The sequence below is a fragment of the Oncorhynchus clarkii genome, chromosome 6 (assembly GCF_045791955.1).
Source record: "Oncorhynchus clarkii lewisi isolate Uvic-CL-2024 chromosome 6, UVic_Ocla_1.0, whole genome shotgun sequence".
Lineage (NCBI taxonomy): Eukaryota > Metazoa > Chordata > Actinopteri > Salmoniformes > Salmonidae > Oncorhynchus > Oncorhynchus clarkii.
Genome location: NC_092152.1, coordinates 89058203 through 89080636, shown reverse-complemented (window position 1 = coordinate 89080636; position 22434 = coordinate 89058203). Strand labels below are relative to the sequence as shown.

The 22434-nt window shown below is 45.4% G+C and overlaps 1 protein-coding gene across 1 annotated transcript; it reads right to left on the bottom strand.

The window, feature by feature from the left end:
* Positions 1-2802: 2802 nt before the first annotated feature.
* On the bottom strand, positions 2803-18014 carry LOC139411785 (cathepsin D-like). The gene is made up of 9 exons (XM_071158529.1): positions 17826-18014; positions 15642-15804; positions 11095-11218; positions 10212-10330; positions 9266-9465; positions 8817-8939; positions 5853-5997; positions 5145-5243; positions 2803-3557 (listed from the first exon to the last, which is right to left on the bottom strand). The coding sequence occupies exons 1-9, from the start codon at positions 17885-17887 to the stop codon at positions 3396-3398; spliced, it is 1197 nt and encodes a 398-aa protein (XP_071014630.1). The 5' UTR covers positions 17888-18014; the 3' UTR covers positions 2803-3395.
* Between the last annotated feature and the right edge of the window lie 4420 nt (positions 18015-22434).

Here is a 22434-nt window from a genome sequence, read left to right as displayed (position 1 = left end):
AGGATATCTGGGTTACAGTCTATAGGGAGAGGATATCTGGGTTATAGTCTATAGGGAGAGGATATCTGGGTTATAGTCTATAGGGAGAGGATATCTGGGTTATAGTCTATAGGGAGAGGATATCTGGGTTATAGTCTATAGGGAGAGGATATCTGGGTTATATTCTATAGGGAGAGGATATCTGGGTTATATTCTATAGGGAGAGGATATCTGGGTTATAGTCTATAGGGAGAGGATATCTGGGTTATATTCTATAGGGAGAGGATATCTGGGTTATATTCTATAGGGAGAGGATATCTGGGTTATATTCTATAGGGAGAGGATATCTGGGTTATATTCTATAGGGAGAGGATATCTGGGTTATATCTATAGGGAGAGGATATCTGGGTTATATTCTATAGGGAGATGATATATGGGTTATATTCTATAGGGAGATGATATCTGGGTTATATTCTATAGGGAGAGGATATCTGTGTTAAAGGCACAGAACAGAAGAAAACAGAGTAAAACAGGAAGGTATCTGAAGATGTCCAGTACGAACAGACCGCTCTGAAGAACATACCCCAGCCGGGAAGAGAAATGGAGTTTCCATCATCATGGGAAAACCAGCTTATGGTGATCCCAGAGTGGGATTCTGGAACATGGACATTACTTCACACAGATTGGAGGAATTACCCGTTTTGGATAAGTGTGTGTCTGCATCATGTGGCTTCCATCGCACTATGGGGAGATATTCCTTTCAATAATGGGGAGATATTCCTTTCAATATATGGGGAGATATTCCTTTCAATATGTGTGGAGATATTCCTTTCAATATGTGTGGAGATATTCCTTTCAATATATGGGAAGATATTCCTTTCACTATATGGGGAGATATTCCTTTCACTATATGGTGAGATATTCCTTTCACTATATGGGGAGATATTCCTTTCACTATATGGGGAGATTTTCCTTTCACTATATGGTGAGATATTCCTTTCACTATATGAGGAGATATTCCTTTCACTATATGGGGAGATATTCCTTTCACTATATGGGGAGATATTCCTTTCAATATATGGGAAGCTATTCCTTTCACTATATGGGGAGATATTCCTTTCACTATATGGGGAGATATTCCATTCAATATATGGGAAGATATTCCTTTCACTATATGGGGAGATATTCCATTCAATATATGGGGAGATGTTCCTTTCAATATATGGGGAGATATTCCATTCAATATATGGGGAGATGTTCCTTTCACTATATTGTGATTTATTCAATATATAAAGACAATTTCCATGAAGTACCACAAGAAGGGGATCAAGTTGGATACAATACTTTTTAACTTGGAATCTTTAAATGATCGTTCCGAGAGCGAATCCATCAAGTCCCTGGGAAAGATTTTATGAGTTTTACTAATGAGGGAAAAAACAAAAAATACTATTTAAAATGTGAATTTTTTTTTTTTTACCACAGAAAAAGGTTTGGACGGAGAACATATCTCCTGATTACTAAACAAATGGAGGACGTGTGTATTTTTATTTACGTCGTTAGAAAATAAAACAAGTATGAAATGTAATGTAATAACCTTATTACAGTGTGTAAAGTATGTGGATACAAATTCTGACATTTTATACTATTTATGAGTCACTAAGCAGGATTGTGGTCAATTCCATTTCAATTCAGGAAGTACACAGACATTCCAATTCTCTTCAATGCATTTTAAAAAGGGGAACATTCCTAATTTGGTTTACTCTATGAATTGACTGGACCCCCAAACCCTGGCTATTAAGAGATATTTGATAAAATAATAAAAGTTTGATTGAAGTGCCTGATGTAGGAAAATGTACAAGGTTCAATTTTGAAATGTGGTTGTGTTTGAGCAGTTTTTCCCCCTCTTGTTATGTCATTCACAGACAGGTCTTATAGAGCTGTTTATAACCTGTCTGAAATGTCCAGTTGATTAACTACTTGTCATGTTAGCTAGATAGCTGGTTAGCCTAACTTACCCATCTGAAATCTAGTCGTCATCCAGATCACATGACCAGAGGCCTCAACCCCAGTGCGCCCCCCCCCCCCACCCCCACCCACCCCCACCCACCCATTAATTTTGTTGAGTCACTCAGGTATCATATGAACACACAAGGCATGTCAAAATGTGTAGAATTGCAGGAAATTAGCTGTTAAAAATAGAAGAAAAGTCTCTCCACTAACAAGAGGGGTGTGACCAGTTTGGGGGTCACATGGGTCACTTGGTGGGGTTTTTGTTACTACACTGATAAATTACAATATCTATCCTGACCTTTGACATTAGTGTGAGCTGATCTTCTGAAACAGGAGTGGAGTACCCCTACTCTACAGCATCTATTAGAAGGGGGACTGACAGTGACATTAGTGTGAGCTGATCTTCTGAAACAGGAGTGGAGTACCCCTACTCTACAGCATCTATTAGAAGGGGGACTGACCGTTGACATTAGTGTGAGCTGATCTTCTGAAACAGGAGTAGAGTACACCTACTCTACAGCATCTATTAGAAGGGGGACTGACCGTTGACATTAGTGTGAGCTGATCTTCTGAAACAGGAGTGGAGTACCCTTACTCTACAGCATCTATTAGAAGGGGGACTGACAGTGACATTAGTGTGAGCTGATCTTCTGAAACAGGAGTGGAGTACCCTTACTCTACAGCATCTATTAGAAGGGGGACTGACAGTGACATTAGTGTGAGCTGATCTTCTGAAACAGGAGTGGAGTACCACTACTCTACAGCATCTATTAGAAGGGGGACTGACAGTGACATTCAAAAAAAATGGGGCACTTCACTTTTTACAATTATTTTATTGAATCCAATCATTTGAAGATACGTCTTAAAAGTCATTGACAAGAGGTCCATTGCCTCAAAACGCAAATTAAAAATGTTATATTGTTCGGTTGCTTTAAAAAACAAACAAGTCCCTGATTTAACACGTACAGCAGATCACTCAGATGGTAAAACTCAAAGAGGTCCGTTCTGATCGTCATCTTTGACTCCCGATCCGGTTCATCCAACATCACCTCCATGTTTTCTGTTTCACTTCCACAGCAAATAACTCGAGACATTAAATGCTTGTTTAGATCAGTGCATTTGAACTCTACACAAATCTAAATTGCTAGTTTTAAAAGATTTCAGAAAAGCAAAACGGAAACTTGTGCAACTTTTACAAGTAGTGTCTTTCCCCCCACACTTGGATTTTGCCTGTCTAAAATCATAACATCTCGATCCACTTTTAAATGTACCGCAAAACATCTAAAACAATAACTGCTTCCCAATTCTCCAAATCCATGACAAGTAGTGTGCAGAACAAGTGTACACTTCAGGAAAAGGGAAGATGATGGATAGTGGAGAATGAGGACGCAGCCATGGTTGTAGTTCTACTTGGACTTAGCGAAGCCCACCCTGTTGTTGTCACGGTCGAACACAGTGTAGTATTGGCCAATGAATACATCTCCCAGGATCCACAGCGGCCCGGCGGGGGCGGGGATGTCCAGGCCCATGAAGCCACTCAGGCAGATGGTCTTACCAGCCTGGCTCTCCTGGAGTGGGGAAAGGAATAGAGACGCACACAGTCAGACGCAGAGCAGAAGGAATACAGAGACAGTCAGACGCAGAGCAGAAGGAATACAGAGACAGTCAGACGCAGAGCAGAAGGAATACAGAGACAGTCAGACGCAGAGCAGAAGGAATACAGAGACAGTCAGACGCAGAGCAGAAGGGGGAAGGAATACAGAGACGCACACAGTCAGACGCAGAGCAGAAGGGGGAAGGAATACAGAGACGCACACAGTCAGACGCAGAGCAGAAGGAATACAGAGACACACACAGTCAGACGCAGAGCAGAAGGAATACAGAGACAGTCAGACGCAGAGCAGAAGGAATACAGAGACGCACACAGTCAGACGCAGAGCAGAAGGAATACAGAGACGCACACAGTCAGACGCAGAGCAGAAGGAATACAGAGACAGTCAGACGCAGAGCAGAAGGGGGAAGGAATACAGAGACGCACACAGTCAGACGCAGAGCAGAAGGAATACAGAGACACACACAGTCAGACGCAGAGCAGAAGGAATACAGAGACAGTCAGATGCAGAGCAGAAGGAATACAGAGACGCACACAGTCAGACGCAGAGCAGAAGGAATACAGAGACGCACACAGTCAGACGCAGAGCAGAAGGAATACAGAGACGCACACAGTCAGACGCAGAGCAGAAGGAATACAGAGACGCACACAGTCAGACGCAGAGCAGAAGGAATACAGAGACAGTCAGACGCAGAGCAGAAGGAATACAGAGACAGTCAGACGCAGAGCAGAAGGAATACAGAGACAGTCAGACGCAGAGCAGAAGGAATACAGAGACAGTCAGACACAGAGCAGAAGGAATACAGAGACAGTCAGACGCAGAGCAGAAGGAATACAGAGACGCACACAGTCAGACGCAGAGCAGAAGGGGGAAGGAATACAGAGACGCACACAGTCAGACGCAGAGCAGAAGGGGGAAGGAATACAGAGACGCACACAGTCAGACGCAGAGCAGAAGGAATACAGAGACGCACACAGTCAGACGCAGAGCAGAAGGAATACAGAGACGCACACAGTCAGACGCAGAGCAGAAGGAATACAGAGACGCACACAGTCAGACGCAGAGCAGAAGGGGGAAGGAATACAGAGACGCACACAGTCCCAGATCGTGTCCAGTAAGCACCAAACAGTTTGAAACAGAGAGGTACTAACTTGTTCATTGCTGAAATGCTAATTTTTATTTTCTGTTGCACAATGTTTTGCTACAGTGTGCACTAATGAACAAGAGCCCGATATGTAAATGACCAAACGACAGAAATACTAACATCGTAGCCAACAGAGGGACGCTGGATATCTGCACCCCCCCTCCCTGCTGGATATCTGCACCCCCCCTCCCTGCTGGATATCTGCACCCCCCCTCCCTGCTGGATATCTGCACCCCCCCTCCCTGCTGGATATCTGCACCCCCCCTCCCTGCTGGATATCTGCACCCCCCCTCCCTGCTGGATATCTGCACCCCCCCCTCCCTGCTGGATATCTGCACCCCCCCTCCCTGCTGGATATCTGCTGGATATCTGCACCCCCCCTAAAGACAGACACTCACCTTGAGGACGTACTGCTCTGCAGTCAGACTGTAGGACTGTCCTCCCAGGTTGAATGTGATGACAGGCATGGTGGGAATCTTATCACAGTTCACCATGTACTGAAACACAAGCGGAAACAGTCAGTGAAGGTGCTACTATATTCAGGAAATAAAGTGGAGTACAGTTCTCTAAGTAATAGGAGACGGGGGACTTCATTTAGCTGTAGTCGGGGACCACAGTGTTGAACTAGAGGAGGAGGAACGTAGCTGTAGTCGGGGACCACAGTGTTGAACTAGAGGAGGAACGTAGCTGTAGTCGGGGACCACAGTGTTGAACTAGAGGAGGAGGAACGTAGCTGTAGTCGGGGACCACAGTGTTGAACTAGAGGAGGAGGAACGTAGCTGTAGTCGGGGACCACAGTGTTGAACTAGAGGAGGAGGAACGTAGCTGTAGTCGGGGACCACAGTGTTGAACTAGAGGAGGAACGTAGCTGTAGTCAGGGACCACAGTGTTGAACTAGAGGAGGAACGTAGCTGTAGTCGGGGACCACAGTGTTGAACTAGAGGAGGAGGAACGTAGCTGTAGTCGGGGATCACAGTGTTGAACTAGAGGAGGAGGAACGTAGCTGTAGTCGGGGATCACAGTGTTGAACTAGAGGAGGAGGAACGTAGCTGTAGTCGGGGACCACAGTGTTGAACTAGAGGAGTGGGGTTGATCCTGTGTCTTACCTCTCCCTGGATGAGTGGTGTTGCTCCGATGGCCCTCTGCAGGGCCTTGACCTCGGCCGCGGGGCCGGTGATGAGGGACGTGCCGGTGTCCACGATGGCCTCACAGCCTCCCTTACACAGACTCAGCTGGCTCCCCACACCCATCCTGTACAAAACACACACAGGTTTGAATCCAGCTCTCTTGGTGGAAGGAGGTTACACAAGATCTGTCCTCAGAGCAGTAAATGCCTTTTCACAGGCTTCTCTATTTAAAACACTAAACCAATAACTCATTTTAGGTTTACAGTTCCCTCCCGACATAGTGAAAACAGCGTTGATTTCATTCATGCTCGCAGTCCACAAAACTGAATTTTGCAGAATGCAGTTACATCAAGACAATACTTTAAAACAAGACAAAAACAATATAAAACATTCAATTTAAAAGGACATCAATGACAAGATATTTGTTTAAAGTCACATTTGGCCATTAAAATGTGTGATTGAAGTGGCTACGGTAAACACATTTAGATTTATCCTGGCGTTGATGCTGTACAGTTGACTCTGGAGGACTTTGCCAGTACCGTCTCCTCTCCTCTGTGGTAGTAGATCATGTAGAGGAGGGTCCAGTACCGTCTCCTCTCCTCTGTGGTAGTAGATCATGTAGAGGAGGGTTCAGTACCATCTCCTCTTCTCTGTGGTAGTAGATCATGTAGAGGAGGGTCCAGTACCGTCTCCTCTCCTCTGTGGTAGTAGATCATGTAGAGGAGGGTTCAGTACCATCTCCTCTCCTCTGTGGTAGTAGATCATGTAGAGGAGGGTCCAGTACAGTCTCCTCTCCTCTGTGCCAGTAGATCAGGGTGGTCAGGTTGGTGCATCATGTCAGTGACCAATCTTACTGCTGCTTGACCTCTGACTGTAGTGGTGGAAGGGTCAGTGGGATGTCTCCGTTTTGTTATCATCTTGATTGTCCTTTTTGGGCACGTTCTACCTGGAACAGGCCGTCCACCCGGGATTAGTGGATCTGGTTCCACCTGGAACAGCCCGTCCACCCGGGATTAGTGGAGCTGGTTCCACCTGGAACAGCCCGTCCACCCGGGATTAGTGGAGCTGGTTCCACCTGGAACAGCCCGTCCACCCGGGATTAGTGGAGCTGGTTCCACCTGGAACAGCCCGTCCACCCGGGATTAGTGGAGCTGGTTCCACCTGGAACAGCCCGTCCACCCGGGATTAGTGGAGCTGGTTCCACCTGGAACAGCCCGTCCACCCGGGATTAGTGGAGCTGGTTCCACCTGGAACAGCCCGTCCACCCGGGATTAGTGGAGCTGGTTCCACCTGGAACAGCCCGTCCACCCGGGATTAGTGGAGCTGGTTCCACCTGGAACAGCCCGTCCACCCGGGATTAGTGGAGCTGGTTCCACCTGGAACAGCCCGTCCACCCGGGATTAGTGGAGCTGGTTCCACCAGGAACAGCCCGTCCACCCGGGATTAGTGGAGCTGGTTCCACCTGGAACAGCCCGTCCACCCGGGATTAGTGGAGCTGGTTCCACCTGGAACAGCACGTCCACCCGGGATTAGTGGAGCTGGTTCCACCTGGAACAGCCCGTCCACCCGGGATTAGTGGAGCTGGTTCCACCTGGAACAGCCCGTCCACCCAGGAGGTGTACTTCCTGTCCATGCTTCAGCAAAAATGTTGTTCAGGACCTCAACCTCATCAGTTTCCACACCATCAAATCGGTATGGAGCCTCCAGGTGATTTTACTCGACCAGCTCTGTGTTGGTGATGACGTCCCACAAGCCTTCTGGATTCTTGAATTTACATTTTGTCGTCTAGTGTATTCTTAGTCCCTCAGATGAGCCTTTGAACAGAGTTCCTTGCCTTTTTCAATTGCGTTTGTTATCATCAAGATCAAATCATGGAGTCTCCACAGGTCTTGTTTTTGTCAACCGGTTTTAAACCTGGGTGGGATTTGATGAGGGGTCTTGGTAGGTAGATGATTGAAATCCCCACATAAGACAACACCTGCTTCAGGTGACTTCAACTTCAGAGTCGATGGTGTTAATGAGATCATCAATGGCTTCCTGTTGCAGTTTCTTCTCGTTAGCCGCTCCGGGACACACACTCATCTCTTTAGGTCCGCCCGTCTCCTAACCTGGGGACTATACACACATACGGCCACTCTTCCTTTCACATTAAGACAGATTTCTGCCTCTATGTTTAGAGATTCATCTGGAATGTTCTCCATGTGTCCATGTTTCTGTTAAACAACCAACTTCTGTCCTGGATGATGTGAGCAAAAGTTCAAACTCATCCACTTCGTTTTGCAGAGATTTAGAATAGCAGGTTAGGATATTTAGCAGACAGTGGGGAGGTTTAGCATCTTTATGCTTTCTTATTTGCAGTTAAGACTCGGTCTCTTGGCACTTCTACATGAGACCGAAACCAACAGTGCAAATCTTCGTTTACGTCGGCCAGCCTTGGCTCCTCTTAGAAGGCTTCTAGCTCGCAGAATGTTGTTTTCCGGAAGCTTCTGTTTGACGTGTGGAGCCAGAGGTCGAAGGGTAAGGTTCCTGAGATTCCCAAGGGAATGCGGTGGGTATTCACAAAAAAAATCTTTGTTTACGTCGGCCAGCCTTGGCTCCTCTTAGAAGGCTTCTAGCTCGCAGAATGTTGTTTTCCGGAAGCTTCTGTTTGACGTGTGGAGCCAGAGGTCGAAGGGTAAGGTTCCTGAGATTCCCAAGGGAATGCGGTGGGTATTCACAAAATGTTTGTGGCGTCCATTTCACCTGCTCAAAAAAAAGTCCTCAAAAAAAGTTGTAAACTGAATAATTCTGACACAGAACTGACCACAGACATACTAATATAGTGTCCACCAACAACAGATGGTTAATGTAGGAAGGAGATAGTTACTCTAACTCCACCATAACAAACACAAGCATCGGCAGAAGTGGCAGCACATAAACAACAGGTGAAGGAAGAGCACTCACCCGTCCATGTGGATCTGCCAGTAGGCCTGGCGGCTGACGTCGAGGTACTGGAAGTCTCCACTGTAGTACTTCGGGTCAGTTCCTCCCAGCAGGAGCTCCCCGCCGGGCTCAGAGTCTGGGTTCCTGACACACAAACAAGACCAAACAGTCCTTTTACTATTTTTATAATAATGTCTTTGCAGAGCAGAGACAAACTCAGACTTGTTGTGCTAGTTTCCTGGATACAGATTTAACCTGGTACTTTGAGGCGTTTTGGTAGGCCGTCATTTTTCTTAACTGACTTGCCTAGTTAAATAAAAAGGTTAAATGAAAAATAACCAGCTATTTCAATAGACATGGGGCTTTTTAGTTACAGTATAGGCTTATCTTATCCATGTCCAGGAATCCATGCATAAATCTCCAACAAGGACTCCGGAGCCAAATAGGTGAGGCACTCCTCTCCGTCTCACCTGTTGAGGTAGAAGGAGAACACGTTCTGCTCGACTTTCTTCTGGCTCATGATGTTGTCAAACGGCGGAGCAACCCCGTCCACAGAGATACGGGGGTAGGCCATGCCCAGGATGCCGTCAAACTTAGCAGCGATGAAGGCTACGCCAGGCTGCTTGATGGCCTCACCGAACCCCTGGTCCTCTATGGACAGTCCTCCAATCTACCAGAGAGATGAGCAGCACATCCATTATAAAACACTCCACTATGGACAGTCCTCCAATCTACCAGAGAGATGAGCAGCACAGCCATTATAAACACTCCTCTATGGACAGTCCTCCAATCTACCAGAGAGATGAGCAGCACAGCCATTATAAACACTCCTCTATGGACAGTCCTCCAATCTACCAGAGAGATGAGCAGCACATCCATTATAAAACACTCCTCTATGGACAGGCCTCCAATCTACCAGAGAGATGAGCAGCACATCCATTATAAACACTTCTCTATGGACAGTCCTCCAATCTACCAGAGAGATGAGCAGCACAGCCATTATAAACACTCCTCTATGGACAGGCCTCCAATCTACCAGAGAGATGAGCAGCACATCCATTATAAAACACTCCTCTATGGACAGGCCTCCAATCTACCAGAGAGATGAGCAGCACATCCATTATAAAACACTCCTCTATGGACAGGCCTCCAATCTACCAGAGAGATGAGCAGCACATCCATTATAAACACATCTATAGACCGTCAGGTCTCCAAACTGACACCTAAACACAGAGAGATTGTATTTTTTATATTGTCAAATGGAAACGCTGTTTAAAATCATTAAGAACAAAAAACAGCTTTAAAAAAAGGGAATTGCTTTGGAGAATAGTGACAACAGTGACAATGGATTTGATTTCTACAGCACCGTTTCAGAGGCTAGGTCTATTTAAACAAGAGTGTAACCTTGGAACCTACCGTGCATGTGTCTTGGCTGAGGTACCCAGACAGACTGCCAGACCCATACTGGATGGCGAAGGCCGTTCCGTTCTTCACATACGTACTGGACTTGGCACCGTTATACTTGTGGTGAAGCACTGACAGACAGAGAGAAGGGGATGTGTCACTTTAAATCTGTCAAACATGGCCAATATCAATAGTTTTATAACCTTGAAGGAAGAACACGTTGAAGCATTTTGGAGAGGACAGTTTGCTCCTTTGCACCCCATTATTTTTATTTCTACTTTACACATTCTTCCACTGCAAATCTACCATTCCAGTGTTTTACTTGCTATATTGTATTTACTTTGCCACCATGGCCTTTTTTTTGCCTTTACCCCCCTTATCTCACCTCATTTGCTCACATCGTATATAGACTTGTTTCTACTGTATTATTGACTGTATGTTTGTTTTACTCCATGTGTAACTCTGTGTCGTTGTATGTGTCGAACTGCTAGGCTTTATCTTGGCCAGAGGTCGCAAATGTAAATGAGATCTTGTTCTCAACTTGCCTACCTGGTTAAATAAAAGGTGAAATAAACAAATCAAATAATTTAACTAAAATGGAAGAACGGCATTTGGCAGAAAGAACAAACAAAGAATAAAAGAGAGGATTCTTAGAAAAAGATTAAACCTAGAATTGAACTAAGAGGCACATACAGCTCGTTAATATTTATGCTGCTTATAAAAACTAGTGTCCTGGAAGTGAGTAGGTCCTTCTAGCTCCAGTCACGTGTGTACGAGCCAACGGCCCATTCCCCAAAAATGCAACCCTAGACCCCTACGGACTTGTGTAGGATCTGAGAGGACGTGACAACTGTATCGATACATATGGGATTGAGTCAGTGTAGTGTCGACTTACAGCAGGCGATGTCTGTGAAGGAGCAGTGGACGGAAGGGACCCACAAGTTGGAGGAGCCTGTATCAAACACCACAGTGAATGTCTGGACGGGAGTCCCCAGGCCGATCTCACCGTAGTACTGAGCCTGGAAAACACACACACACACACACACGAAATAAAAACAACTGTGGTTTCAAGGACCCAAAAAAGCAAACGGATTCCGGACTAGAAAGCAGGAAGTAGGATCTTCACATTAAAGTGGACTCCAAACTGGTGGAGGACAGAGGCCCAGTTTCATTCAGCTGGTTCTTCATATACCTATTCCCTCAGAAGAACAAGCTCCACTATGCTTTGGTCACGTTGTAGGGATACAGTGAAGGCAATCCCTTCCAACAGGTTGAGCTGGCCTGAACACATGTGGCAAGGTCTATCTCAACTTGTCTGTTCATGCACGTCATGTGATTAGTTCAGTCCGTTCTACATCCAAGACTGATAGAGAAGTTGGCTCTGCCAAGTGTCAGAAACTGTTTGTCTGAAGTAAAACAGGTCAGAGTGATCTCTTCTCCTGGTCACGCTGTTGAACATACAAGTCAGCTAACCTTCTGTTCAAGAGCAAATAATAACTACACAGTTTAATATTTACACAGAGTCAACTTCCCTCTTTCTAGGACTCCAATCTACCATTTTATATCTTCGGTCAATCCAATAGGTCTCAGTGATTTATCTTCTCCTAGTCACGTTCTAACAGTCAGCTAACCTTCTGTTGCAAGCAGAGAATGAACGATTACTCAACATTTTTTTTTTCTCAATACGATGACTCAACTTCCTTTTTTTCTAGGACTCATAGGAAATGAAACTCTACAGTCAATTCAATCCTCTTGAGAGACTGCCTGATCACTTCGTTGTGATTATATTAGCAGTCTTAAGTGTGTGCGTCCCAAAAAGGCTCTACTCCCTATATAGTGCACTACTTTTGACCAGAGACCTATGCACTCTATTCCCTATATAGTGCACTACTTTTGACCAGAGACCTATGCACTCTATTCCCTATATAGTGCACTACTTTTGACCAGAGACATATGCACTCTATTCCCTATATAGTGCACTACTTTTGACCAGAGACCTATGCACTCTATTCCCTATATAGTGCACTACTTTTGACCAGAGACCTACGCACTCTATTCCCTATATAGTGCACTACTTTTGACCAGAGCCTTGTTGGGGAATAGGGGGCCATTTGTGGACACAAAACCTTCTCTTATTAAAGAGCTGACTATTGAAAGCAAAACGGGTTCATTCAGTCACTGTGGCTGTATTGTGGCTGTACTGTGGCTGTACTGTGGCTGTACTGTGGCTGTACTGTGGCTGTACTGTGGCTGTACTGTGGCTGTACTGTGGCTGTATTGTGGCAGTTTATTAGGTACACCCCTCCATTCACAGAAATGGTTCACTCCTACAGACAGTGAGTCAGGTGGCCGTGGCTTGCTATATAAAGCAGGCAGACAGGCATCGAGCCATTCAGTTACTGTTCCATGGAACGTTAGAAATGGGCAGAATGAGAGACCTAAGCGCCAGAGCGTGGTATGAGTCAGTGCCAGGCACGCCGATTCCAGTATCTCAGAAACATCCGGCCTCCTGGGCTTTTTACGCACGACGGTGTCTAGGGCAGGGCTAGCCAACCCTGTTCTTGGAGTGCCACAGGTACTGCAACTAGGCACCACACCTGAACAACTGAGATAATCGAATAGTTCAAAGATTGAATTTAGTCAACACACCTGGTCTTCCAGGTCTGTTAAATCAAAAACAGGAAGTGCCCGCGGCATTCCAGGACCAGGGTTTGCCTAGCCTGGGTCTAAGGTTTCCCCGAGAATGGTGCGACAAACAAACAAAGATCCAGTCAGCGGCAGTCCTGTGGGTGAAATCAGCTCGTTGATGAGAGGTCAAAGGAGAATGACAAATCGTGCAAGTTAACAAGCGTGCCACTGTAACGGATGTGAAATGGCTAGCTAGTTAGCGGTGGTGCACGCTAATAGCATTTCAATCAGTGACGTCACTCGCTCTGAGAACCTTGAAGTAGTTGTTCCCCTTGCTCTGCAAAGGCCGCGGCTTTTGTGGAGCGATGGGTAACGATGCTTCGTGGGTGTCAGTTGTTGATGTGTGCAGAGGGGTCCCTGGTTCGAGTCCAGGTAGGGGCGAGGGGACGGACTAAAGTCATACTGTTACACCACAAACAGACAAATAACGGCGCAGTACAACAGTGGTGTGCAGTGGCATCTCGGAACGCACCACTCGTCAGCCTTCGTCACAAATGGGCCATTGCAGCAGACGACCACACCGGATTCCACTCCCATCAGCTAAAAACAAGAAGCAGCAGCTCCAGAGGGGAACGCATTAACCAACACTGGACAACTGAGGAGAGGAAAAGCGTCACTTGATGGCAGAGTCAGGATTTGGCGTAAGCAGCAGCAGTCCATGGCCCCGTCTCGCCTGGTGTCAACAGTACAGGCTGGTGGCGTTGGTATAATGGTCTGGCCCCGTCTGGCCCCGTCTGGCTTGGTGTCAACAGTACAAGCTGGTAGCGTTGGTATAATGGTCTGGCCCCGTATCGCCTGGTGTCAACAGTACAGGCTGGTGGCGTTGGTATAATGGTCTCGCCTGGTGTCAACAGTACAGGCTGGTGGCGTTGGTATAATGGTCTCGCCTGGTGTCAACAGTACAGGCTGGTGGCGTTGGTATAATGGTCTGGCCTGGTGTCAACAGTACAGGCTGGTGGCGTTGGTATAATGGTCTGGCCCTGTCACCTGGTGTCAACAGTACAGGCTGGTGGCGTTGGTATAATGGTCTGGCCCCGTCGCCTGGTGTCAACAGTACAGGCTGGTGGCGTTGGTATAATGGTCTCGCCTGGTGTCAACAGTACAGGCTGGTGGCGTTGGTATAATGGTCTGGCCTGGTGTCAACAGTACAGGCTGGTGGCGTTGGTATAATGGTCTGGCCCTGTCACCTGGTGTCAACAGTACAGGCTGGTGGCGTTGGTATAATGGTCTGGCCCCGTCGCCTGGTGTCAACAGTACAGGCTGGTGGCGTTGGTATAATGGTCTGGCCTGGTGTCAACAGTACAGGCTGGTGGCGTTGGTATAATGGTCTGGCCCCGTCTGGCCTGGTGTCAACAGTACAGGCTGGTGGCGTTGGTATAATGGTCTGGCCCCGTCTGGCCTGGTGTCAACAGTACAGGCTGGTGGCGTTGGTATAATGGTCTGGTCCCGTCGCCTGGTGTCAACAGTACAGGCTGGTGGCGTTGGTATAATGGTCTCGCCTGGTGTCAACAGTACAGGCTGGTGGCGTTGGTATAATGGTCTCGCCTGGTGTCAACAGTACAGGCTGGTGGCGTTGGTATAATGGTCTGGCCCCGTCTCCTGGTGTCAACAGTACAGGCTGGTGGTGTAATGGGGTGGGGAATGTTTTCATGGCACACGTTAGGTCCCTTGATACCAATTGAGCTACATGCTATGCCCCAAAGAATTCGAGTTGTTCTGGGTGCAAGGTGTGGGGGGGGGGGGGGTCTGACCCAGTACTAGATGGTGACCTAAAAAAAAACTAGAGTACAAGGCCCTATTTTTTTCTGGTGTTCAGATTAAACTACATAAACACAAAGCCTAGTGGATTTGCCGAGGATAAACCGTACATTATGTCTACAAATTGTCAGCTGATCAGGCTCAGGGAGCTTAGAAGATCAGGCCAACCTTGTTCTCAGTGACCAGTCATATGACCAACTATTCCTAGTTCCTGTTCGGTCAAACAGAGAAAAGACCCAACACTGATGGGAAGCTGAGTTACTCGTCATATGACTGACTATTCCTAGTTCCTGTTCGGTCACACAGAGAAAAGACCCAACACTGATGGGAAGCTGAGTTACTCGTCATATGACTAACTATTCCTAGTTCCTGTTCGGTCACACAGAGAAAAGACCCAACACTGATGGGAAGCCGAGTTACTCGTCATATGACTAACTATTCCTAGTTCCTGTTCGGTCACACAGAGAAAAGACCCAACACTGATGGGAAGCCGAGTTACTCGTCATATGACCAACGTTCTTGTTCCGTCACACATAAACTAACAAATCTGATTACCCAACTTTAAAATGGGACATGTGAAATCAGAAGGGATCGTCCATCTTCCCTTCAGGACAGAGAGGGGGGATTGGGCTTTGCCTTGAAACGCTACTAATTCAGCTAGCTAGGAGGACTAGAAGGAAAGGCCGGACTGGCGACAACAGATTCTTTGTTGGATTTTTTCCTGGCCTGCCTGCCTGCTTGCTTGCTTGGCTTTTAGCTTGTGCTACAGTGCATTAGGGAAGTCAAGGGTGACCCCTCCATTGGCACAGGTCACCTACGTTCCAAATGGCACCCTACTTCCTATTAAAGTGCACTACTTTTGACCGGGGCCCATAGCACGGCTCTGATCAAATGTAGCGCACTACGTAGGGACTAGGGTGCCATCTGGGACGCATCCCAAGGGTAACTACTCCACTCCCAGGTCTCTGGTTAGTAGCGACTAGAGGATCTTCTTACATCCATAAAGTTCTTCAGGGTTTCTGGAGTGGGTCCATTATTGGAGGAGGGGAAGCCCAGGTTGTTGTACTTAGTGTGTTCCTGCCCGGCCAACAGCTCTTCTGCTGCCCTGCCCGAGTCAGTCAGGGTACGCCTGATGGAACGGAACTTCCTCAACGGAATTCTGTGGGAGAGAGAGAAGAAGGAGAGGACAGGGGAAGAGAGAGATACAGGGGGAGGGAAAGAGAGGGAGACATAGCGAGAGAGAATTTATTAGAGAACTCCTTTGAAATGGTTAGCCAGCCCTGAACAGTTGGTAGGTCAAGCAGAATCTCAGCAGGTCTACTGGTCAGCCCTTTCTAGGATCTACTCAACCTAGTTCCTGCTGGGAAATAACTTCTGAATAGTTACAGGTCTCCTAATCTCAGACAGACACAGTGAAGAACACTGGTGCCAACATCCTTTGCAAGCTAGAACAAGTGCTGCATGTGGCAACCTAGCTATGTGTAATATCTGTTTGACAAGGACACTGCCGAATGGGAAACATGAACAATATAACAATTAATGAGGAATACACTAATCAAAGATAACATGACAAGAATACATAGGAAGTAAACAAGTTCCATTGATGAAGCAGATGACTATTGTTATCAGACAGGTTAAGGCCAGTTTATTACTTGGTCTAACGACATGTCTGTAGACATTTATAATGCGACAAGTGTCACTGGTCTGAACGACACTTAAAAAAAAGAAAGTTATCGGCAACTGTCGCAACGTCCGTTGTCGTGGTTACCGGGCAGCCACAGCAACCAGACCAAATCTTACTGTGACAAATTGATGCAGGAGTTATAAAATCCTTCGATTGAATTACATACTTTTATTTCATCCCACCATTCTCTGTAAATTCACCACTACCTTGTAAATAATGTTGTGGGTTTAGTTTCCTGTAATAATGAATAAAAAAGGTAGCTCAAGTTAAGACGTCGGCTATACTAACGGTCATTAACGTTATTTGAACTAGCTAGCTAACGGTAATTAACTAGCTAGCAACGAACCAAAACATTGTTTAGAAAATAGCTTTTAGTTGCCTGGCTTGCTAGGTTTCCATTAATTCACTTTTAAACGGATGGGTTTATTTTAGTTGAAATAGAGAAAGTCTACAATTTGGAGCACCGGGCTGCTGTGCTGATTTAATGCTACAAGTTTGATGTCAGACGACAATATCATGTTCATGATCTCGCTACAACAGTTGTGTTACTACATGACACAGGTCAGACGGTCTGTAAACCAGCCTTAATCTAATTTACTACATGACACAGGTCAGACGGTCTGTAAACCAGCCTTAATCTAATTTACTACATGACACAGGTCAGACGGTCTGTAAACCAGCCTTAATCTAATTTACTACATGACACAGGTCAGACGGTCTGTAAACCAGCCTTAATCTAATTTACTACTACTGCATGGACACAGGTCAGACGGTCTGTAAACCAGCCTTAATCTAATTTACTACATGACACAGGTCAGACGGTCTATAAACCAGCCTTAATCTAATTTACTACTACTGCATGGACACAGGTCAGACGGTCTGTAAACCAGCCTTAATCTAATTTACTACTACTGCATGGACACAGGTCAGACGGTCTGTAAACCAGCCTTAATCTAATTTACTACTACTGCATGGACACAGGTCAGACGGTCTGTAAACCAGCCTTAATCTAATTTACTACATGACACAGGTCAGACGGTCTATAAACCAGCCTTAATCTAATTTACTACATGACACAGGTCAGACGGTCTATAAACCAGCCTTAATCTAATTTACTACTACTGCATGGACACAGGTCAGACGGTCTGTAAACCAGCCTTAAATCGCGTTTGGGATATTGACCTTAGCTGATTTCTATTTGACATTGTCACAACACGTTTGCCTGGGCGAGAAACTTAACCCTAGCTAATGGAAAACAACAAACACCTTGCTCTAGTGCGACTTGATAAAATGTAATTAACGTCACTTTGTAGCCCAAAGTCGTCTTCACTATTCATTCAGCAATAGTAAATATTCACAAACCTAGCTAAGCCTATCTATTTTGTAATACTAGCTAGCTATTTGACTGAGGACGTAACTGGTGGCTCAACTGTTTAAAGATCATTGCTTTTCTAGCTGACAAGCTAGCTCGGCTAATATAACTTGACTTTACTTACCGGACGAGTGCATCAGATGCCAAAGCAAGTGCCGCGAAAAGACACAGGTACAAAACCTTCATTTTACAGCAGCAGAATAACTTTAGCTACAACCTGTTCCGCCAGCACAATGACTGGACAATTTGACTTGAGATAACAACAACAGAATTTTATCACCTGACTGTGTCGACGTCGAGTCAAAATCATGTGATGATGGGTGCGTTCCAGGAGTTAAGGCGGCTGCGCATGCGCATTGCCAATTGGTGCGTTCCAGAAACACACATTTGGCGCAGACGTGCGCTGAATAGCATAGATTTACAAAGTCTGCAAAAGCGTTTACGGTCTTCAAATGTTTATTTCTTGAACACACCCAATCCGTGCTGGCATGCTGTCAGGGATGCGTGTGTCTATCAAATTGTGGGTAACCTGTCTAGGGACTACAGTTTTAAATTAGCCAGCTGGCTAAAACCAGCACTTTTACAGAAATGTTGATTAATGAGCACCAGTGGAGGCTGCTGAGGGGAGGACGTCTCATAATAACGTCTGGAACTGAGCGAATGTAATTCCACTGATTCAGCTCCAGCCATTACCGCCAACCTCCTGTCATGTGCTCTGTCCCTGCAAATATAAACTCAATAAAGTAAAGTGTAAAACCAAGACACAATGTATCATTGATGCAGACCAGAATTTGACATAAATATATTTGATATTTGACACTGTTTGCAGACAATAAAATGGTCTTGATGGCTTTGTACTGCATAGGCTGCAAGTCATGTATATTGTGGGACAGGATAGGAAATATCAGGATAGGATATATCAGGGTAGGAAAGGATATATCAGGATAGGATAGAATAGATATATCATGATAGGATATATAAGGATAGGAGAGGATATATCAGGGTAGGAAAGGATAGGATATATCAGGATAGGATAGAATAGATATATCAGGATAGGCTATATCAGGATAGAGTAGATATATCAGGATAGGATAGGATATATCAGGATAGGAACCACATTGTTGATCTGTGTTTTCCCTGGGCCTCTAATGTGAAATGGTATAAAAACTCACCCCTTACACCTGCTCAGATGAGAGCTTTTCTTTTAGTTCCTGATGTGCTGCATTGTGCTGTAGGGACCTACTTTATTTGTGAGAGAAACTACTTTGTGTTTAGGATGTGGTTGAGAGTTTTCTGAGAATATATGTTTCTTCATTCCTCCTCAGCCCTGCCTATGTGAAGGCACTGTTGTGTTGTAGGAGGTGATAGGACCTCAGCCCTGCCTATGTGAAGGCACTGTTGTGCTGTAGGAAGTGATAGGACCTCAGCCCTGCCTATGTGAACGCACTGTTGTGCTGTAGGAAGTGATATAACCTCAGTAAAAGTAGAACAAACAACATGTTGTGTACAGTACCCATTACAAACAATCCTAATAATTTAAAAAATGTTGCTTTTAAAACATATATACAGTCTGCATGCTGACTGTTTCTCTATACAGTGGGGCAAAAAAGTATTTAGTCAGCCACCAATTGTGCAAGTTCTCCCACTTAAAAAGACGAGAGAGGCCTGTAGTTTTCATCATAGGTACACTTCAACTCTGACAGACAAAACGGGAACAAAAAATCCAGAAAATCACATTGTAGGATTTTTTATGAATTTATTTGCAAATTATGGTGGAAAATAAGTATTTGGTCACCTCCAGACAAGCAAGATTTCTGGCTCTCACAGACCTGTAACTTCTTCTTTAAGAGGCTCCTCTGTCCTCCACTCGTTACCTATATTAATGGCACCTGTTTTAACTTGTTATCAGTATAAAAGACACCTGTCCACAACCTCAAACAGTCACACTCCAAACTCCACTATGGCCAAGACCAAAGAGCTGTCAAAGGACACCAGAAACAAAATTGTAGACCTGTACCAGGCTGGGAAGACTGAATTTGCAATAGGTAAGCAGCTTGGTTTGAAGAAATCAACTGTGGGAGCAATTATTAGGAAATGGAAGACATACAAGACCACTGATAATCTCCCTCGATCTGGGGCTCCACGCAAGATCTCACCCCCTGGGGTCAAAATGATCACAAGAATGGTGAGCAAAAATCCCAGAACCACACGGGGGGACCTAGTGAATGACCTGCAGAGAGCTGGGACCAAAGTAACAAAGCCTACCATCAGTAACACACTACGCCGCCAGGGACTCAAATCCTGCAGTGCCAGACGTGTCCCCCTGCTTAAGCCAGGACATGTCCAGGCCCGTCTGAAGTTTGCTAGAGAGCATTTGGATGATCCAGAAGAAGATTGGGAGAATGTCATATGGTCAGATGAAACCAAAATATAAATTTTTGGTAAAAACTCAACTCGTCGTGTTTGCAGGACAAAGAATGCTGAGTTGCATCAAAAGAATACCATACCTACTGTGAAGCATGAGGGTGGAAACATCATGCTTTGGGGCTATTTTTCTGCAAAGGGACCAGGAAGACTGAACCGTGTAAAGGAAAGAATGAATGGGGCCATGTATCGTGAGATTTTGAGTGAAAACCTCTTTCCATCAGCAAGGGCATTGAAGATGAAACGTGGCTGGGTCTTTCAGCATGACAATGATCCCAAACACACCGCCCGGGCAACGAAGGAGTGGCTTCGTAAGAAGCATTTCAAGGTCCTGGAATGGCCTAGCCAGTCTCCAGATCTCAACCCCATAGAACATTTTTGGAGGGAGTTGAAAGTCCGTGTTGCCCAGCAACAGCCCCAAAACATCACTGCTCTAGAGGAGATTTGCATGGAAGAATGGGCCAAAATACCAGCAACAGTGTGTGAAAACCTTGTGAAGACTTACAGAAAACATTTGACCTCTGTCATTGCCAACAAAGGGTATATAACAAAGTATTGAGATAAACTTTTGTTATTGACCAAATACTTATTTTCCACCATAATTTGCAAATAAATTCATAAAAAATCCCACAATGCGATTTTCAGGATTTTTTCCCCCTCATTTTGTCTGTCATAGTTGAAGTGTACCTATGATGAGAATTACAGGCCTCTCTCATCTTTTTAAGTGGGAGAACTTGCACAATTGGTGGTTGACTAAATACTTTTTTGCCCCACTGTACATGAACCTGTGGTTTGAATAGATGTTACATAATCAATAGCTAAATCATGTGGGGACATTATGTCTTGTAACCTATTAGCCTCAATGACTCAACAAACGTGACTCACTTCTCTAAAAAAGCCTTTATTTCACTCTGACTTTGCAAATATTTAGAGAAGAAAGCAAGTTTGCCTTTTGAGCAATGAAGTCTGTGTACTGATGGTTACTCGTGACAAACGGCTGAGATTTGGTCATGGGTGACGAGATTATATGCTGACCAATGAAGTTCCAATATGCTGACCAATGAAGTCCCTATATACTGACCAATGAAGTCTATAGTGTGTTAGACTTGTGATACTGCTGATTTTTTATTTTACCTTTATTTAACTAGGCAAGTCAGTTAAGAACAAATTCTTATTTTCAATGACGGCCTAGGAACAGTGGGTTAACTGCCTGTTCAGGGGCAGAACGACATATTTGTACCTTGTCAGCTCAGGGATTTGAACTTGTAACCTTCCGGTTACTAGTCCAACACTCTAACCACTGCCGCCCCCTGATTCATTGATGTGAATGTGGAACATGGGTTAACTGTTGCTGTACGTAGGTAGACATGTTGCTGCTCTCCTATCTATTATAGGATGTTGTTTATTATTCAGAGAGAAAATTAAAAGACCCTTGACAGTTGGATGGATGCTTGATTGAACTCCATTGCTCTTTCGCCCCGGCCAAGACACTTCTAAAAAGAATGGGTATGTTTTTAAAGAAATATGGTGGACATGCCACCAAGCTGACCAGAGGACAGTGTGGAGATACCACCATATTGAGTAGGCTAGTTTTAACCAATCATTTCAGATTACATGAAGTGCTGAGAGATTGTTACTGGACAAGAGAATCAAACCATTGATCAAGGTGCTGTTCTCTCTTCTGTCAGCAGTCAGCACTATAGAGCATCTGTCTTCTGCCAGCAGTCAGCACTATAGAGCACCTGTCTTCTGCCAGCAGTCAGCATTATAGAGCACCTGTCTTCTGCCAGCAGTCAGCACTATAGAGCACCTGTCTTCTACCAGCAGTCAGAACTATAGATCACCTGTCTTCTGCCAGCAGTCAGCACTATAGAGCACCTGTCTTCTGGCAGCAGTCAGAACTATAGAGCACCTGTCTTCTGCCAGCAGTCAGCACTATAGAACACCTGTCTTCTGCCAGCAGTCAGAACTATAGAGCACCTGTCTTCTGTCAGCAGTCAGAACTATAGAGCACCTGTCTTCTGCCAGCAGTCAGCACTATAGAGCACCTGTTTTCTACCAGCAGTCAGAACTATAGATCACCTGTCTTCTGCCAGCAGTCAGAACTATAGAGCACCTGTCTTCTGTCAGCAGTCAGCATTATAGAGCTCCTGTCTTCTGGCAGCAGTCAGCACTATAGAGCACCTGTCTTCTGCCAGCAGTCAGCACTATAGAGCACCTGTCTTCTACCAGCAGTCAGCACTATAGAGCACCTGTCTTCTGTCAGCAGTCAGCACTATAGAGCACCTGTCTTCTGGCAGCAGTCAGCA